Here is an 18,181-nt window from a genome sequence, read left to right on the forward strand (position 1 = left end):
CAGGAGGGCTCAGAAGGAAAGGAGCGCCAATTAGCTTTTTCAATGCAGATTTTGCTGAAGTAGTTTCTGAGCGCCAGGTGCGTTTGCAGTGCCCCTGTAGTGTCCGCAGAAGAGAAGCCCCCCCAAAAGTCACCCCATTTTGGAAAGTACACCCCTCAAAGAACTCATCTTGGTGTGTGGTGACCATTTTGACCCCACAGGTATTAGAGGAAAGTATTCAAAATAAGTAAAAATGAAAAACTGAAATTTTTCCAATAATATGTTTGTTTAGTTAAAAATTTCTTAATTTCACGAGGAACAAGAGAAAAAACGTACCCCAAAATCTGTATTGCAGGTTCTTCTGAGTAAAACAGTACCCCATATGTGGGCACACAGCAGGGCTCAGAAGGAAGGGAGCGCCAATTTGCTGGAGCAAAACTGCAGCTAGTAATAGTTATTAGAATAGCACAGTTACTAAAATACAATAAAAAATTAGATTACAGGTAATGTGGGGCGGTCACGGGCAACCTGCGGTGGTTACGGACAATCTGGGGTGGTTACGGGTAAACTGAAGTGCTTATAGGTAATCTGGGATGGGTACCTGTAATTTAGAGTCGTTACAGGCAATCTGGCGTGGTTACGGGCAATCTGGCGTGGTTACGGGCAATCTGGAGAGGGTCACTGGCAATTTGTGGTGGTCAGGGGCAACGTGCGGTGGTCAGGGGCAACGTGCGGTGGTTATGTGCAATCTGGGGGGTTACGGGCAATCAGGGCTGATTACGCACCATCTGGAGGGGGTCACTGGCAATTCGGGGTGGTTACGGACAACGTGCGGTGGTTAGGGGCAACGTGTGGTGATTACAGGCAACCCGGGGCGGATACAAGGTGTGTTTTATTTTTTTGTATGTTTGTCACTTTTTGTACTTTGCACATTCATTTTCACTGTATTACTATGATTACTGTGATATTTTCTATCACAGTAATCATAGTTCAGTGACAGAGACCAAATTGGTCTCTGTCACTTTAAATTTTCAGAGTTGGCTGGTTGTGGAGCGCATGCGCACTTCATAACCATCCAGGACGCCGAAGAGGAAGGAGCTCCAGGATCAGGTAATGTATATGGGGAAGGGGGGGGTGACTGGGGGACGGGGGTGACAGGGGATAAAAAGTGCTTCTTTGCACTGGGAACAGGCGATCAGCAGTATATAGTATATACCGCCGATTGTCTGTTCCGGGACCCCACAGGGGGGTCCCCGATCACTGCCCCGGTGGCGGAGAGCATGGGGCTTTGATCATTTATTCATTTCCATCCCTGCGAACAAAAGTCGTTTGTTCGCAGGGATGGGGGCGGCCATCTTGGATCTGATGGCCGCCCGGGGAGGGGAGCGGGTTAGTGATCAGCCACTAGGGGGGCTGATCTGGGGTCTGAATTATACATTTTCATCTCCCCCCCCTCCGTGTGTGACATAGCCTCCTCCCGCTGCCCGATCACCGTTAGGGACAGCGAGAGGAGGCAGGGAAAGCATGACGTTTGGGGAACGTTATGTTGCGGGAACTACTTGTTTTACATGACGTTCCCCAAACGTCATTTTGCGGCAAGGGATTAACAGTCTAAGGGTCCATTTACACACACAGATTATCTGCCAAAGATTTGAAGCAAAAGCCAGGAATGGATCTGAAAAGGGGAGAAATTTCAGTCTTTCCTTTAGGACCTGATTTCTGTTTATAGTCTGTTCCTGGCTTTGACTTCAAATCTTTGGAAGATAATCTTTCTGTGTAAATGGACCCTAATAAGTTGTAATACATCCAGATCTAATTGAAGCCAGTCTATACAATTACTAGAGCATTAGTTTAAACCTTTAGATAATACTCATTTAATTAGTAATTAGCGTATAAGAAGAAATATTAACTTTTTTTTCCCCTCATGTTCGCCACGGTGTGCTGGTCTTCCTTCCCTCACCGGTTTGCTTTTTGCGAGATCTGGGCCTTTTTCTTCCTCTTCGTCTCGTCTTCAATTTTCCCCAAGGTTGTTTTTGACCTAAAATAATTTCTTTCGTAGTAGAAATTGACCATTATATAGAGTCTCTCTTTTTATTTTTCTTGTTATTTGTTCCAGTGTCTTGTTTGTTCGACTAGTTATAATCCCTCTTGAAGATCAGCTTTAAAGGAGACCTGTCACCCCCTGTGCCGGAGTGAAGGCCACCCGACCCCGCTAGAGACCCTTATACTTACCCCTTCTCTCCAAGTCCCGCTCCTGGAGCCGGTCCCAGGACGGAAATATGAGATGAGTCCGACACCTATAAAGAATGAATGAAGCAGTCATTCTCTATGGGTGTCGGACTCATCTCAGGAGTGCGCGCCGGGCTTCCGACGGGGATATCTCCGTCCCAGGACCGGCTCCAGACGCATGACTTGGAAAGAAGGGGTAAGTATAAGGGTCTCCAGCGGGGGGTGACCGGTCTCCTTTAAATTTTTCCTAACAACCGATCCTGTTCAGCCTTATATTGTGAGAATTGTTCCGTTGTAAGAGCATCTTTTCAGCTTCCAACATCTTATGGGTTATATCGGTCGGTTGTCTCTGCATACTGTCAATGTGAAGCAGTATTTGCTCTAAAGCCTATTGGTTAGTTCTGTTTATAGTACTTGCCCAATGTAGAAATGTGACGTCTCAAGGTAATTTTCTTTTTAGAAACAAATTCAGAATGACGTTGCAAATCAATAGAAGGTATGTCCAGATAATCTGCATCAACCTCGATTCTCTCCACTTCCCCTGTATTGTAGGAATATTCATGTGCTGCTACAGTGTCCACCATAATAGCAGCACAAAAGCACTCTGCGTGCCAGCTTATTGCAGGATATCAGAAATACAACAGTCAGGGTATAAAGTGTACAGGTGCCAGCGAACAGGGTTTTGACCACGGCCCAAGGAATATATCAAAAGGATGGCTTCCACTTTAATGTGGAAACAAGTGAAGAACCTCTGCTTCTTGGGTGAGTAATCTCCATGTAACAATGTCAATATACGCATCACATTTATAACTCATAAGATGTTGGAAGCTGAAAACCTGCTCAAAGATGCTCTTACTACGGAACAATTCTCACCGTTTAAAGCTAAACAGGATCTGTTCTTGGAAAAATTTAAAGCTGATCTCCAAGAAGAAAAATGTCAAAAGAAAAGTAAAAAAAGACACAAATGTCAATTTCTACAATGGAACAAGTCGTCTTTTTAGGTCAACAACCAACTCAAGAAAACAAGACGAGACTAGGAGGAAGAAAAAAAAGCAAACCAGTGAGGGAAAGCGAGACACCATGGACAAACACAAGGAAAAAAAAAAAAAAAAAAAAAAAAAAAAAGCGGTAAATAAGTCTTCTTATTCAATAAATACTAATGAAATGAGTATCATCTAAAGGTTTAAAGGACAACTCCAGCCAAAACTATTTAATATGTTATTACTTATGGAAAGTTAGACAAATTTCTAATGTACATTAATTATGGAAAATGCACATATAGGGCTATTGCCTTTAATTTAGTAGATCAGGGAGACGTCAGATTCTCTTAAAAAAAAAAAAGTGACATCACGAACCGGGGGTGTAATTACAATGGAGTGTCCAGTAGGGGCGCACTATATATAGAAGTCAATGAGTACCATTGACTTCTATATATAGTGCACCCCTGCTGGACACTCCATTGTAATTACACCCCCGGTTCGTGACATTGCGGTATTTCAGAGAATCTGAAATCTCCCTAAACTACTAAATTAAGGGAAATAGCCCTATATGTGCATTTCCCATAATTAATGTACATTAGAAATTTGTCTAACTTTCCATAAGTAATAACATATTAAAAAATAGTTTTGGCCGGACTTCTCCTTTAAACTACTGTCTTAGTAATTGTATAGACTGGTTCGAATTAGATCTGGATAGATTACAACTTGTTAGACGGTTAAACCTATGGTATGGTTTAGTACAATGCCGCAAACTGCTACAAATGTGCAAAGGAGTGTTAGAAATCGTGATGTCAATAAACTTAGTCTTACTAGAGAAATTGAGTTTCTGCCACCCACGCTGTCTCCACAATACAAACATTTCATAGCATAATAAAAAGGGACATTGACAACATCAAGCAGCAAACCAAAGAAAGGAAAGTGTTACCTCCTAATATCACAACAGCCGACATCACGGCGCTTAACTCCTTGGCCCATGATCACAGGTTTGTAATCAATACAGCAGATAAAGGAGGGGCCGTAGTGATCATGGACAGGAGTAAGTACCTTGAAGAGGCCTAGCGGCAGCTTAAAGGGGTGATCCAGCACTACAAAAACATGGCCACTTTCTTTCAGAGACAACACGACTCGTCTCCAGTTCTGGTGTTGTTTGTAATAAAGCTCCATTCACTTCAATGGAACTGAGCAGCTAAAAGCCACCCAAGCTGGAGACAAGAGCGGTGCTGTCTCTGGAAGAAAGTGGCCATGTTTTTGTAGCACTGGATAGTCCCTTTAAAGGCCACTTTTCCCCCCCTCGTCTCCAGTTCAGGTGTGGTTTGCAATTAACCTCCATTTACTTAAATGGAACAGAGTTTGAAACCTTACCCATTCTGGAGACGAGAGGGGAAAAAGCGGCTATGTTTTTGTAGCACTGGATAACCCCTTTAATGATACTGCAGTCTATGCTGAATTATATAGTGATCCAAAATGTAGCATTATGGAACAAAAACAGAGGTGACTTTACAAGAAGCATTGTAACATAAAATCATTGCTGAGAAACTAAGAGAATTTTTGGTAATAAAAGTTCACAAGATTATAATTACTATATTTCCTGCCTAAAATTCATAAGGATGGGATTAACCCACCAGGGAGAGGATCAGTGTTAAATAATAGATCAATCTTCCTAAAGAAAAAAACTTAGACCCCTGGCAATGGAAGCGAGATCGTATATACATCAGTCTGCTGAATTTCTCAAAGTGGAACTCCAAGTAGAGGTAAAAAAAGATTAACCTTCTGCAGAAGCTAATAGCATTACTTACCCATCTATCCCAGTTTTGAAACCAAAAATCCATTTGTTTAGGGGAAAGATTGTTCTGTACTTCCTGGTTGAGCAATTCCCACAATGCAGTACTGGTTCCAGAATGCAATGCTTTCCCTCAGCTGTTCATCACAGTCCTGCCCATTCCCTGCCCAAAAATGTTAAAGAACATCTAGTGTTCACACATTGCAGTTTCATTGTGTTACTGATTTGCAGAACTTTATCATTTTATCGTGGTTCCACCCACAGAGCACCGTTACTACCTGTAACACCACACAGCACGCTGTATTCTCTACCTGTAACACCACACAGCATTGTATTCTCTACCTGTAACACCACACAGCACGCTGTATTCTCTACCTGTAACACCACACAGCACACTGTATTCTCTACCTGTAACACCACACAGCATGCTGTATTCTCTACCTGTAACACCACACAGCACACTGTATTCTCTACCTGTAACACCGCACAGCAAGCTGTATTCTCTACCTGTAACACCACACAGCGCTGTATTCTCTACCTGTAACACCACACAGCACCCTGTATTCTCTACCTGTAACACCACACAGCACACTGTATTCTCTACCTGTAACACCACACAGCGCTGTATTCTCTACCTGTAACACCACACAGCACGCTGTATTCTCTACCTGTAACACCGCACAGCAAGCTGTATTCTCTACCTGTAACACCACACAGCGCTGTATTCTCTACCTGTAACACCACACAGCGCTGTATTCTCTACCTGTAACACCACACAGCGCTGTATTCTCTACCTGTAACACCACACAGCACGCTGTATTCTCTACCTGTAACACCACACAGCACTGTATTCTCTACCTGTAACACCACACAGCACTGTATTCTCTACCTGTAACACCACACAGCGCTGTATTCTCTACCTGTAACATCTCACAGCACTGTATTCTCTACCTGTAACACCACACAGCACACTGTATTCTCTACCTGTAACACCACACAGCGCTGTATTCTCTACCTGTAACACCACACAGCACGCTGTATTCTCTACCTGTAACACCACACAGCACGCTGTATTCTCTACCTGTAACACCACACAGCACGCTGTATTCTCTACCTGTAACACCACACAGCACGCTGTATTCTCTACCTGTAACACCACACAGCACTGTATTCTCTACCTGTAACACCACACAGCACACTGTATTCTCTACCTGTAACACCACATAGCACGCTGTATTCTCTACCTGTAACACCACACAGCACACTGTATTCTCTACCTGTAACACCAAACAGCACAATGTATTCTCTACCTGTGCTGTATTCTCGACCAGGGGGCAATGTTCTAGAATACACATTGAGACACGTGATTGTGTCTCTGCGGTGTTTTGGTTGATTTCACTGAGGTCAACCAGCGTCCTTTTGCATGCACTTACTAGTCATTGCTCCCACTAGCCAGAAACCTACTCCACACTGATGAAGGGCAAAAACCCCGAAACAGCTGTCTGTGGATGGATACCTTGCTTGAGTAATTTCCTTAATTGGAGACATTCTTTGGCTTGGTTGTTTCTTCCCGGAGGAAGGTCTGGCTAGTTCACGGACGTCGAGACACGTGATGGTGACTCTGCAGTGTTCTTTTGCGTATTCTCTACCTGTAACACCACACAGCGCTGTATTCTCTACCTGTAACACCACACAGCGCTGTATTCCCTACCTGTAATGCCAATATTAGAAGTAAAGCTTTTTTAATTTAATTTTTTTTTTTTTTCATTTCCACGCACATATTATGATTCATTTTTGTGAATACGCTGCAGTACTGCAATGAAACTCCAACATGTGTAAACACAGCCCTAATTTCACTGCAGAGATTTGCACAATCAGTGAAGTTGCAAGCACCTGTTTCTGGCTGGTCAGAGAATGTGGATCACTCAGGAATTGGGGGATCCAGCCGCCCCTCCTGTGACATCACGCCCTGCCCCCGTCTGCATCATCAGCCTGTGCTCAGCAAACGCACACAATGTGAGACAGAGGCATGGAAGATTTGTGTCCTAAGGTGGGAGAGCAGTGGGAGCAGGAGACAATGTGGATTGGCACAGAGGCCATTTTTTTTTTCCACTTCCTGGATTTCTATCAGCTACCAGTGTGGCAGAACCGCACAGATATGGTAATACATTGTATAGACACATCTATTTAACTTTTAACAGAACACAAGTTTTCCTTATGTGGAGGTACGTATGTGGAAATCCTCCTGCACACTGGGTGGTGAACAGATACTTTATGTGTACCGCCAATTTTTCACCTTTGGACACTTGTGCATGTCTGAATGGGACTTGAACGGACATGAACACGCTCTGGATATTTGATGGACACTCCGCAGTTATGTGAATAGATTATTTGCATATGTACTGCTACACTCTTGCCTGACAACTGATTCTGCCTCTTAGAGAAGACGCTTAATTATCTCACCTGTGTTTTTAAAGATACGGTGGTTTGTTAAATCACGCCGAAACATCACATTGTCACGTTGCTGTGCTGCACGCTTTTGTAACACCACTTTGATTTCGGAATAAATAGTTTTCCTTCACTGGAGACGCAGTGCTATGAAGTATTCTTTTGCTAGAAAGAAAGATAGATGTATAGATAGGAGATAGAAAGAGGTATAGATATAGACATCTATCATACCTGGAAGCTATCTTACACCTCATTTTTTCTGCTGACAATGCTTTTCTCTAAGTCAATAGATGACTTTCACAAGTCTTATTCACTTTTTCCTGGTTACTCCTGCCAGTTGCAGATGCTTGTCCCTAATATTAGGTCATGCCTGTGGAAATACACATACCAAGACAATGAAACTATAAATGTAAATGTTACTTTTTTTTTTTATTTTGTTCACCCCATATAATGCTCCTTCAAAGCAATGGCTCTACTTAAACAGAAGTGCTACTTCTGTGGCCCTGTCCCTCAAATAGTATTGTTCTATTTGTTTCTGCTTTTTTTTTTTTTTTTTTTTTGTATATTGCTTCACTTATATACAACATAAGACACATGCTACTCCTACCTCACCACACTTCCCCGGGGTCCTGCCACAGCATCTCAAGGTCCCCCGCCACTTTTCAGACAAACCTGTCTCAGCAGTGACAGCCCAATCAGCCAATCACTGGGAGAGCGACATCAACCAGTGACTGGCTAAGTGGGCTGTCACTGAAGAGTATGTCTCCCGAAAGTGGTGGCGAGAGCATTCAGCGGACGGGACCTGAGGACACCAGTGAGAGCGTCATGAGGTAAGAATAAGCTGGTTATAAAAAATATAAAGGGCTGGAGTAGCCCTTTAACTATTGAGTGACTACAGTATCTACAATCTACAAGATTTAGTACAACTCATTGAATTCCTTGGCCCTACCTGCTAGAAAAAGTAATTTATAACTGTTCTCTTCCCAGAAATGATCACCAAGGACACAGACACTAGTCATTTGCACAGAAGTGAATCCAAAGGCTTCAATGTACCTAATGAGGCCTAATAAGTACATTCAGTTCACCCACATTCCCCTAGATATAAAAAACAAAACAATAAATTGCCAACAGGTTTTCAGACATTAGGTTTTCCCTAGTAGAAATATTGACTGCTGCAGGTTGAACCCAAATCAATCACAAGTCCAGGAGTCTTAGTGCCAGCGTTCCATGAAGAGAGCTGCCTGGGCAGAGGTGGAGTTGACCATGCAGAGCACACTCCACTCATGTTTAAGTACTCTTACTCTTTTGCATAGGCGACATTTGTCAAAAAAATATCAATACATTAAACACAAAGTACCTTTTCAGTTTTTAAAACTTTTTTAATTTTTATTTTTTTTTTTTAAGTTTTTATTTTATATTATCTACAAAGTAAAAGTTTTTTTTTCCTTAACTTAAAAGTTACTCCACTGATGTAGGACAGTGGCCACATCAAACCTGATTCATAAATAATAATCCATCAGTTTGATGAGAAGAATCTTACTGAATCGGTTTCAAGTTTAGACATAAAAAGGGGTTTTTAGAGTCTTGATTTTTGTTTTAAAGGTGAAGATAGCAGCAAGAATCACTCGTGTTATTTCCTTCGCTGGCTGATGAGTCCATAACTTAGAAGGGCCTTTAAAAATAAATAACTTCCAGTTATCAGCAAGCAAAAAGGTGGGGCTTTAGGAGGACCAAGGCAGTGTACTGACAGCCTGCACGCTCCTACATGCCTCTACTTAGTCCGAATCTTTCCCACTGCAGGATGATCAGTTAGCATTCCTATTGGAGGTTAGCAGAAATCAGGTTTATTTTTTTTATTTTTTTCCTTTAAAAACAAACAAAAAAAAAATATGAGAGATTCTAGATGTCACAACTTCCACTGGAGGGAAGAAAGTGATGGGAAAATTTTTGGCCTACAAAAGGGTTCCAGCCTTTTTCACAGAAACTCCAAGTTCACAGCTGTTGTTGGTGATGTGCTTGCACTGAAGGACAAACAAAGCAAATCATAGTTGAGTACAAAAGGGCAAAACTATAAGTTACATAGAAGTCTGTTCACATTCTGAACCAAAACTCACCTGGTGGATGTGTCATATAGGGGAAGTGTGCAGTTGTAGAAACAGGAATGGGCTGTAAAGCACTCTGTGCAAGCGCTGCTTGAGGGCCCCCTGGTGGCTGTGCAGTCATCAGCATCATGGGGTGAGCAGTTGGATGAGAAGGAACCATTCCCGACTGAACATGAGCCTTAACAGTAAATGAGACTTGGGTCAGCCATATTGAGATCATATTTACTAAGGACTATAGACCAAAGACAAGACTATAAACACTTGTGTCAAGGAGCAGAAGGAGGCAGCTCCTCATATCCATGTATGCCTTCTCAAAGGCTCCATACTTAATGCTCACAGGGCACTATGTATATAAAGGCTGTGGCAGTGATGTTTTCTGTATTGTGTCTCGTAGCGCCGCTCCCGATGACCCACTCAAGCGATGTCCCACCTCAGTCACTGATTGGCTGAACGGGTCATCTATCAGCTGGATACGTGGTGTTGCAGCTAGAACAGCTGCAGGGGGCCAGCAGCTGTCAGCTGGACCTAGGAGTCCCCCCCCCCCCTTCCCCACGGGACTTCACCTTTAAGGCCTCCTCACCTAACCCCATCTAAAGGATAAGCTCTGCTACAATGGATAACAGTAAAGGGAAAAGCTTATAAAAAAGGGGGAAAAAAACAACAATATAGGTCATTAAAAAAAAATTTCAGAACACAACTGCGGCACTCCAAAAATTTGTGAACGGTGAAGATTTATTGACTTGTAACAGCAAGCGATATTTCAGACCAGTCAATGGGGTCCTTTCTCAAGCGGTGCACTTGCTTGAGAAAGGACCCCATTAATGGGTCTGAAATGTCACTTGTTGTTATGAGTCAATAAATCTTACAGGTTATGTAGCAGAACGGAAAAAACAGAACTTACATCTGCTCTGCAGTAAGTATTCTTGCTTACCTGTTGCACATGAGTCATGTGAGGTGGATTGGTATAGGCAGGCTGGACATGTGATGGATGAATTGTGAAAACAGTCTGCTGTGTTGGGAAGCTGTTCTGTGGGGACTGAGCATTAGAGCCTGGGGTCATAGAAGGTGGTGTTGGAGCCAGCCCCGTGTGGTAAATTGCAGACTGTTGTTGCTGATTAGCAAGGTGCAAAGCTTGGGCTGCCTGGTGCTGATGATGCTATGAAGAATATGAAGAAACAATAACATTACTGAAATGTCATTCTTGGTAAAGGCTGCCTTGTGCAAGGATGTTCAGAGTTAAGAGATGCAAAAACATTTAAGTATAACTATCATTTAAAAAAAACTACTCATATGTCATGGCGACATGTCAGAAGTTTGCATCAGTCGGGGTCTGGGTGCTGAGACCCTGCCAAATCACTAGAACGAAGGGGCAGACGCTCTTGCCTCTTCATCTCCACTAATAAGAGCAGTCATGCGGAATTATAATGGAAGCCTATGGAACTTGTGGAAATTATGTATACAAGAAGCTTCATAGGCTGCTCGTATTACAAGTTAAAAGCAGAGAAGAGAGGGCAAAGCCCACGCTCCTGAGCACGTCTGCCCCTCCGTCCTAGTGATGTGTGGGGGTCTCAGCACCTGGACCCTGACCGATGCAAATATTTGACATGTAAGAAGTTTTTTTTACATGATAGTTACACTTTAAGGCTGGGTTCACACTACGTATATTTGAGGCTGTATGTTTGAGGCTGTATAGCAACCAAAACAAGGAGTGGATTGAAAACACAGAAAGGCTCTGTTCACATAATGTTGTAATTGAGTGGATGGCCGTCATTTAATGGAAAATATTTGCTGTTATTTTAAAACAACGGCTGTTATATTGAAATAATGGAAGTTATTTACCGTTATATGGCGGCCATCCACTCAATTTCACCATTGTGTGAACAGATCCTTTCTGTGTTTTCAATCCACTCCTGGTTTTGGTTGCTATGAGGACCTGACTTGAGGACCAAATACTGCCTGAAGTATACAGTGTGTGAACCCAGCCTAAAGCAGTTAGTACTGAGGCTCCATTCAGTTCTCCTATTGTGATAGATAGGGTTCCCAGCGAACATACAATCTATATACTTTTCTGGAAATTTTGCTTAAACTCAAGTACTAAAACGCTTCTTATACCTATACTTTAATTTTACCTGGACAGGGCTTGGTGCTGGATGACTACCTCCATGTTGAGACTGTTGTTGTCCAGTGGGGGTAGCTGAAGGCTGAGGATGAGGGGGGTGTGGGTGTAATGCAGCATTGGGGTGTGCATACTGCTGTGCTAGTGAGCTAGTAGAAACTGTAAGTGAAAAAGGAAAAATAAAATGAGATTGACTTATAACTAATCAACAACAAGCATAGTCATATAGTCAAGCAATACTCGGTAAAAGCCAGCAAAAATAAATATATTTATGAAGGAGAGGAGTGTGGATGTCTCCCACGTCAGCAGCAGCTCCCACAATGATGTGACAAACTAGTGAAATTACATCAGAGTGTCTGTCAAAACAGCTGTCACAATGTAACCAGGTTTTGTACTTTACGGATTGGGTTAAAATTTTAAGTAGGAACCAAGCAACAAATTTTAAAGGGGTTGTCCAGGATTAGAAAAACACAACTGCCTTCCAGAAACAGCACCTTTTTTGTCCTTCGTTTCCACTGACTGCGGCTCAGTTCTACTGAAGGGAATAGAGTCTAGCTGTAATACCACACACAACCTGAGGGCAGCCTACACGAATACACAGTGTGTGTATGGACATCCTATCATGTGACAACAAGTATATTTAACTTAGCAGAGGTCACTTGGGTGACAAACTATATATATATATATATATATATATACACACACACACACACACACACACACACACACCTTTCATGAGAAGTAACATCTACAATGAAAAACTGGGGAATGCAGGGGGAAAAAAAGCTTACTAAACCTATGAAGGAACTAAAAGACCTAGTTCACACGTTCTGTAAAGTTGTCCACTGCTTTCTACTGCGCTATTCACATGTGTCGTTTCTTCACAGATTCGCATTCTGTTCTGTGAGAAAATAGGACATGTCATAACTCGGACAAGATCACAGAGTTCTCTGATAACGCTCTAATTGACCCCCGGCAGTCTGGTTTCCGGTCCATTCATTCCACTGAAACCAATCTTACTAAGGTGTCAAGTAATCTCCTGAAAGCCAAGTCACAAGGAAACTACTCCTCGCGGATTTTCTTGGATCTCTCAGCAGTGTTTGACACCGTAGACCACCAACTCCTCCTCTCCATGCACTGCTCTCTTGGCCTTAAAGTGATACTATCACCCCTCTTAGGGTACTACTAGACGGGCCAATGGGGGCCCGATAATAAATATAAACGAGCGCCGATCTGCTCGTTTACTGGGCCTATTCCATGGCCTGATAATCGTTTAACAAGGGCTGCAGGGACATAGTTACCGATGTCCTTGCAGCCCTTGTTTAAACGTTATACATTACCTGTCCAGGTTGCAGGGCTCCCCTTCCTCTGTGCTTCTCCCCGGGTCCGCGCGCTCCAGCTTCAGAGTGGCCTGTCTCAGCTGACAGGCCATTCAGCCAATCACTGGCCGCGGTAGCGGTGCGCGGTTGGCACCCGACAATTATAGGTCAGAACCTATATCAACGATCAGCCGATGACAACGATCATCAGCTGATCGTTGTCTTTATTACACAGAACGATAGTCGCCGAATCGGTTCATTCGGCCGATTATCGTTCCGTGTAATAGTACCCTTACTCTCGCTTCATTTCCTCTTTGGAAAGTATAACCTAGGCTGGGCTTCATGGCAGTTGGGCCCCATCTCCCTACTAGGAAAAGGGCCCAACCACTGGGAAGCCCCGCCTAGGTGACCACCGATGAAATTTTACAGCAGAAAGAAGACACAGAAAAGTTACAGGTAAATATCAAATGTGCAGCATCTAAGCTTGTGAGAACGGCACAGAGTAAGGAGGAGACAGTATCACTTTAAGTGACTCTTGCTGGTTCTTAACTCCAGCTGATCGATTGCAAAAGTTGCAGTGGCAAAGCCCCCTGTGATCAGCTCTAGTCCGGTTCAGGTAAAACTGTAATGGCTTCGGCCCAAGAACAACTCGGGCAGAACAGTTAAAGTGTCACTGTCGTTTAAATTTCAGTTTCAGAAATCAATAGTACAGGCAATTTTAAGAAACTTTGTGCAAAAAAAAAAAAACAAAACAAAAAAAACCACAACGACAGTGACACTTTAAGGCTACATGTTTAGATCAAGGGAAAAACCATGTAGCCAACAGGGTTGTTAGCTTATCAACTGAACAGAGAAGCATACATACATGTGACCTGAATGCATACATGTGACCGGACACCCTGAAGAGCAGTCATACACAGCATGCAATCACTTATGCAGTTGGGATAATAAAAACAGATCCAGACATCTTGCTGCAAGACTTTTTGTCGTCTCTACATCACAATAAGAGGTAAAGTGCTAAAGAGGTAGTGCGGAACACAGGGTTCTTGTCCCCTCCCTTATTGACAGGGCTCAGAGCTGGAAGTCAGGCAGAGAGGGGTACACAGTGCCCTTCTGACACTTGATGTCTGAACGTGATGTAGAGCTGACCACTTCCCACTAATCCTCCCTGTGGCTATAACAGTAGTTGCCAATGAGAACGATTAGAAAAGGAAGTTGTCACAGTAAAAGTGAACCTCAAGGAACCAATCTGACTGGTTGCTAAGAAAAACTGCTTTGCTTTTCCTGTTTGTTTTATTTAGCGTACCCCATTGTATTTCAACGACATTTTACAGATAATGCACCATCTCCCCGGCTACTAGGACAGAACTTTTGCACTAATTGGCCATAAATGCAGAAGACAACCTAAAAAACTAAGATGGATCAGAGACTGAAAGGTGCATTTGACAGATCACGTAACATACATTTTATCTGTGGAAAGAATTGTGCAAAACCTTGTACTTCATTACTACATAAAGCCTAAGTGACAGGCTGGTGAATCACATTCAGAGCAATTTCCCATCATCAAATTCAATGTTAGAAACAGGAATGAGGAAAAGTATCTGCTACACCAGTGCTTCTCAAACTTTTTCTACTGGAGCCTCACCCAACAGACAAAATGATGTCCGGGCCTCACCAGAAGAGGATGCCGGGCCTCGCCATCTATGGTGAAAGTCCATGCAAATATAAAAGCTATTGCTCAGTGTACCCTTTATTTGTCTTCTAATCTCTGTATAACATTAAATAAGTAGAAAATGAGTCAATAACGTTGCTAAAGCAGAAATTGTTGCAGTCAGGGAAAGGACTGTGCAGGGAAAATCGGAATTTCACACAACTTCAAAAGATAGGTACTCTTTAAAGGGAAACTAAGAGCAGGTGAGAGGACTCAAAGCCACAGGGCCCGCGACACTAAAAACTAAGGTAATGGTCTTACCTTTACTCGATAGTCAAGCTTTATTTTAAAGTGCAGCTGTCATCATAGAAAACATTTGACACGTCATAGAGACATTTCATGACCCATTGGGAGAACAAGCAGGGAGAAGCCCATGCTGCACCATGTCCGCATGATCAGTCGGGCTCCATAGACATCATGAGCCTGACTGATCACATGACCCAGAGCCAGGAGAGGACCGCCATTTGCGATTCTCCCGATCGGTATGGGTCTGGACACTCAGACCTGGACAAATTAAAACTTTTGACATGTGTCTATGATTTGTCAAAAGTTTTCTATGAAGACAGTGACATCTTAATATATATATAGAGAGAGAATATTCATCCGGCACTCGGCAATGATGAACGCCACAATGATGTCACCACAGAGCGCCGCCTCAATATTCATGAAGAGGGAACCTTCATTTTCAGTGTTCTCGGCCCAATAAGAACATAAGAGCAGGTTAGAGTCTTCCACCATCATGTTAGTTCCCCTAAACTATATCATTTTATAAAAAAAACACATTTTATTCCCACTGGTTTTGCCTGAAATATTAAAGTGAATCAGTCATGTGGAAGAATTAAAACGGCTGCTAAAGAGTAGAAAAACTTGGCTTCTTGCTTCCTGGAAGGGCTCTACATCTCTTATTGTGTTGTGTCTGGTACTTCCATCTTTTTGCACGGGCCAATCAGCAGCGAGCAGAAAGTTTCATTGTCAATAATTGGCCTGTGATCAGCTGATGATTGAGAAGTCGTTCATTTGACGGCCAATTGCATCTTTTGTGCTAGCTGGCCACACCTCTTGTCACGTAAACATGAAAAATGGCCACCTTTTTCTAATCCTACACAACCCTGTTAAATGTGTCATGGTTCCATAATGGAGAAAGTCCTGGGTATTTTCAGGCATAGAGGGATTTGAGGTGTAAATTCAGCAGTAAATTACAGTACAATACAATACAAGTGGAGAGGGTTTTGAAGACTCCACCAACTTAGCAAAGATTGTCAGCACAGAAAAATGAGCATGTTGCAGTTTTTATAAATATATAGCACAATTATTTCTGCGCAGGCATGTCCCAGATTTTACCCATTCAACATATAGGGGTGAAATCCACAGAGCAAAAACAGCCGCAGATTTTCCACAAAAAGATTAGCATGTGTGGCTTCACAGACAGGCTGTAAATGTAATTAAACTCTCGTGTTTCTAGCTGAGCCTTATGTACAAGACTGGTTAAAGATGTCTGTCCTACGAGCCAAATAATGTAGGCACCACATCACAGTCTTACTTTACTTACAGATATATGTGAAGTTTAGAATGGGCAATAGTTAGATATACAACCCCAGGAAAAACAACACATTACCCATTTCCATAGGATTATGGGCCATTTTTGGGCAGTAAAGCGAGTAACACCGGCCTCCCCATGCGGCTGCCATTACTCCTGCTGATGGACTGTGTTATATATACACAAGTGCTCAAAGCACTTCCACAAAGACAATAAGCTGGCAATCAAGAAGTGTGGATGCTAAAACAATACATGTAAAAAGAACTGTACATTTTAAACAGATTTCAAAAGTTATTTTCAGGCTCATCATAACCATTTCCATGTGTACATATTTTATTTGTAGGAAAAATAAAAAATATATAGTTAGTATTCAATAAACATGTGGTACATTGTGGCCCTGAAACCGCTCAATGTCATTTCACGTTAACTGTACTAAAAATATAATAATTATTCTCTGGGAAATACCATACTGGCTGTAAACCAGGCCTACCCAAACGCTAAATAACATGTATTTTCTATATAATTATTTTCTTTAATAGTTGGTCTACTAGACATACCATTAGATTGTGGTTGCTAAACGCTAAGGGTCCTATTAGATGGGCCAATGGGGGCCCGATCGATAATGTAAACAAGCACTGATCTGCTAGATCAGCGCTCATTTACTGAGCCTATTACATGACTCGATTATCATTAATCAAGGACTGTGTGTATGTGTATATAGATAGATAGTTAGCGATGTCCGTGCAGCCCTGTTAATACATTACCTCTCCATGTTCCCAGTCTTCTCCTGCCCTCTGCTTGCTTCACGGCGCTGCAGCTTCAGAGCGGTCTCTGAGCCGACAGGCTGCTAGGCCAATCACTGTCTGAGACTGACGCGTCCAGCGATTGGCTGAGCAATCTGTCAGCCCAGAGACCGTTCTGAAGCCGCAGCGCCGGGAAGCAAGCAGAGGGCAGGAGAAAACTGAGTGTGGAGAGGTAACATATAACAGTTTATTCAATCATTAGCTGTCGACTGAACATCACTATGACACGTAGCATCGTTGTCATCAGCTTATCGTTGACTCTATTACACAAAACTATAATCAGACTATTATCGCTTTGCATAATAGGGCCCTATTCTTAATAGGGCCCTATTCTTGGCTGAGATCGCCTCACTTCTCCCTCTTTAACCGCTTGTGTCTCCAACTCATTTTAATGAAAAGGTACCGCACGCAGGCAGACCTCTCCTCTGAGACAAAGTCTTCGTAATACACATCTAAGTGTGGGGTGACATTCATATTGCTCATATGGAAAGGGGTTAGGATAAAACAACCTTTGTAAGGGCCTGCTCATGTCTGCATTTTCTGATGTTCTGCTCCATCATAGGAGTGCAACAGCTTATCTAGTTTATTGCATTACCTTATTACCTTTAACAGGACAAAGAAAAGGGGGGGGGGGGGGGGGGGGGGAATTGTGTCTTTAGTGCAGGGATGGGGAACCTTCGGCCCTCCAGCTGTTGCAAAAATACAATTCCCATTATGCTTGGACAGCCGAAGCAAAGCTTTGGCTGTCCAGGCATGATGGGAATAGTACTTATGCAACAGCTGGAGGGCCAAAGGTTCCCCATGCCTGGTTTAGTGGTTCTCTTACCTGAAACGTAGCCAAGTATATCATAACTATGATGCATCTATTCGAGAGCCTGTTTTCCTATTCCACATAAGAAAGCTTTTTCATCATTCACTATGTGTGTTTACAAGCACAGTCAAGTAAAAGCAAGGGAAACAAAAACAACAACTCACTGGCAAAGTAGAAAGAAGGGGCAGTCTCCTTGTTGTTTGGAATTTTAGGACATGCTGAATTTGGGGAAATAGAAACGCAAATTAGCCTTTGATGAAAGCATTGTAAGGCTGACATGATGGACAATGAGTATGAAATTTATTTCGCTACGGCTTCAAAGTGAAGCAGGAGAGATGTCAATGTAAC

At 42.7% G+C, this 18,181-nt stretch overlaps 1 protein-coding gene across 7 annotated transcripts in view; it reads right to left on the reverse strand.

Moving 5' to 3' along the window:
* Nucleotides 1-8,832: 8,832 nt before the first annotated feature.
* The window catches only part of ATXN2 (ataxin 2), a 69,834-nt gene continuing 60,485 nt past the window's right edge, over nucleotides 8,833-18,181 (reverse strand). For 4 of the 7 annotated variants that reach the window (XM_069960781.1, XM_069960782.1, XM_069960780.1 and 1 more), the window contains 5 exons: nucleotides 17,998-18,051; nucleotides 11,666-11,811; nucleotides 10,468-10,692; nucleotides 9,549-9,714; nucleotides 8,833-9,455 (listed from right to left, as the gene is read on the reverse strand). In XM_069960781.1, coding sequence (XP_069816882.1) covers nucleotides 9,427-9,455; nucleotides 9,549-9,714; nucleotides 10,468-10,692; nucleotides 11,666-11,811; nucleotides 17,998-18,051 — 620 coding nt within the window. In that variant the 3' untranslated portion in view covers nucleotides 8,833-9,426. The remainder of the gene's footprint in view (nucleotides 9,456-9,548; nucleotides 9,715-10,467; nucleotides 10,693-11,665; nucleotides 11,812-17,997; nucleotides 18,052-18,181) is intronic. The other 3 variants (XM_069960784.1, XM_069960785.1, XM_069960783.1) reach the window with 1 other exon arrangement.

This window comes from Dendropsophus ebraccatus, chromosome 3 (genome assembly GCF_027789765.1).
Source record: "Dendropsophus ebraccatus isolate aDenEbr1 chromosome 3, aDenEbr1.pat, whole genome shotgun sequence".
In the NCBI taxonomy this organism is placed as follows: Eukaryota; Metazoa; Chordata; class Amphibia; order Anura; family Hylidae; genus Dendropsophus; species Dendropsophus ebraccatus.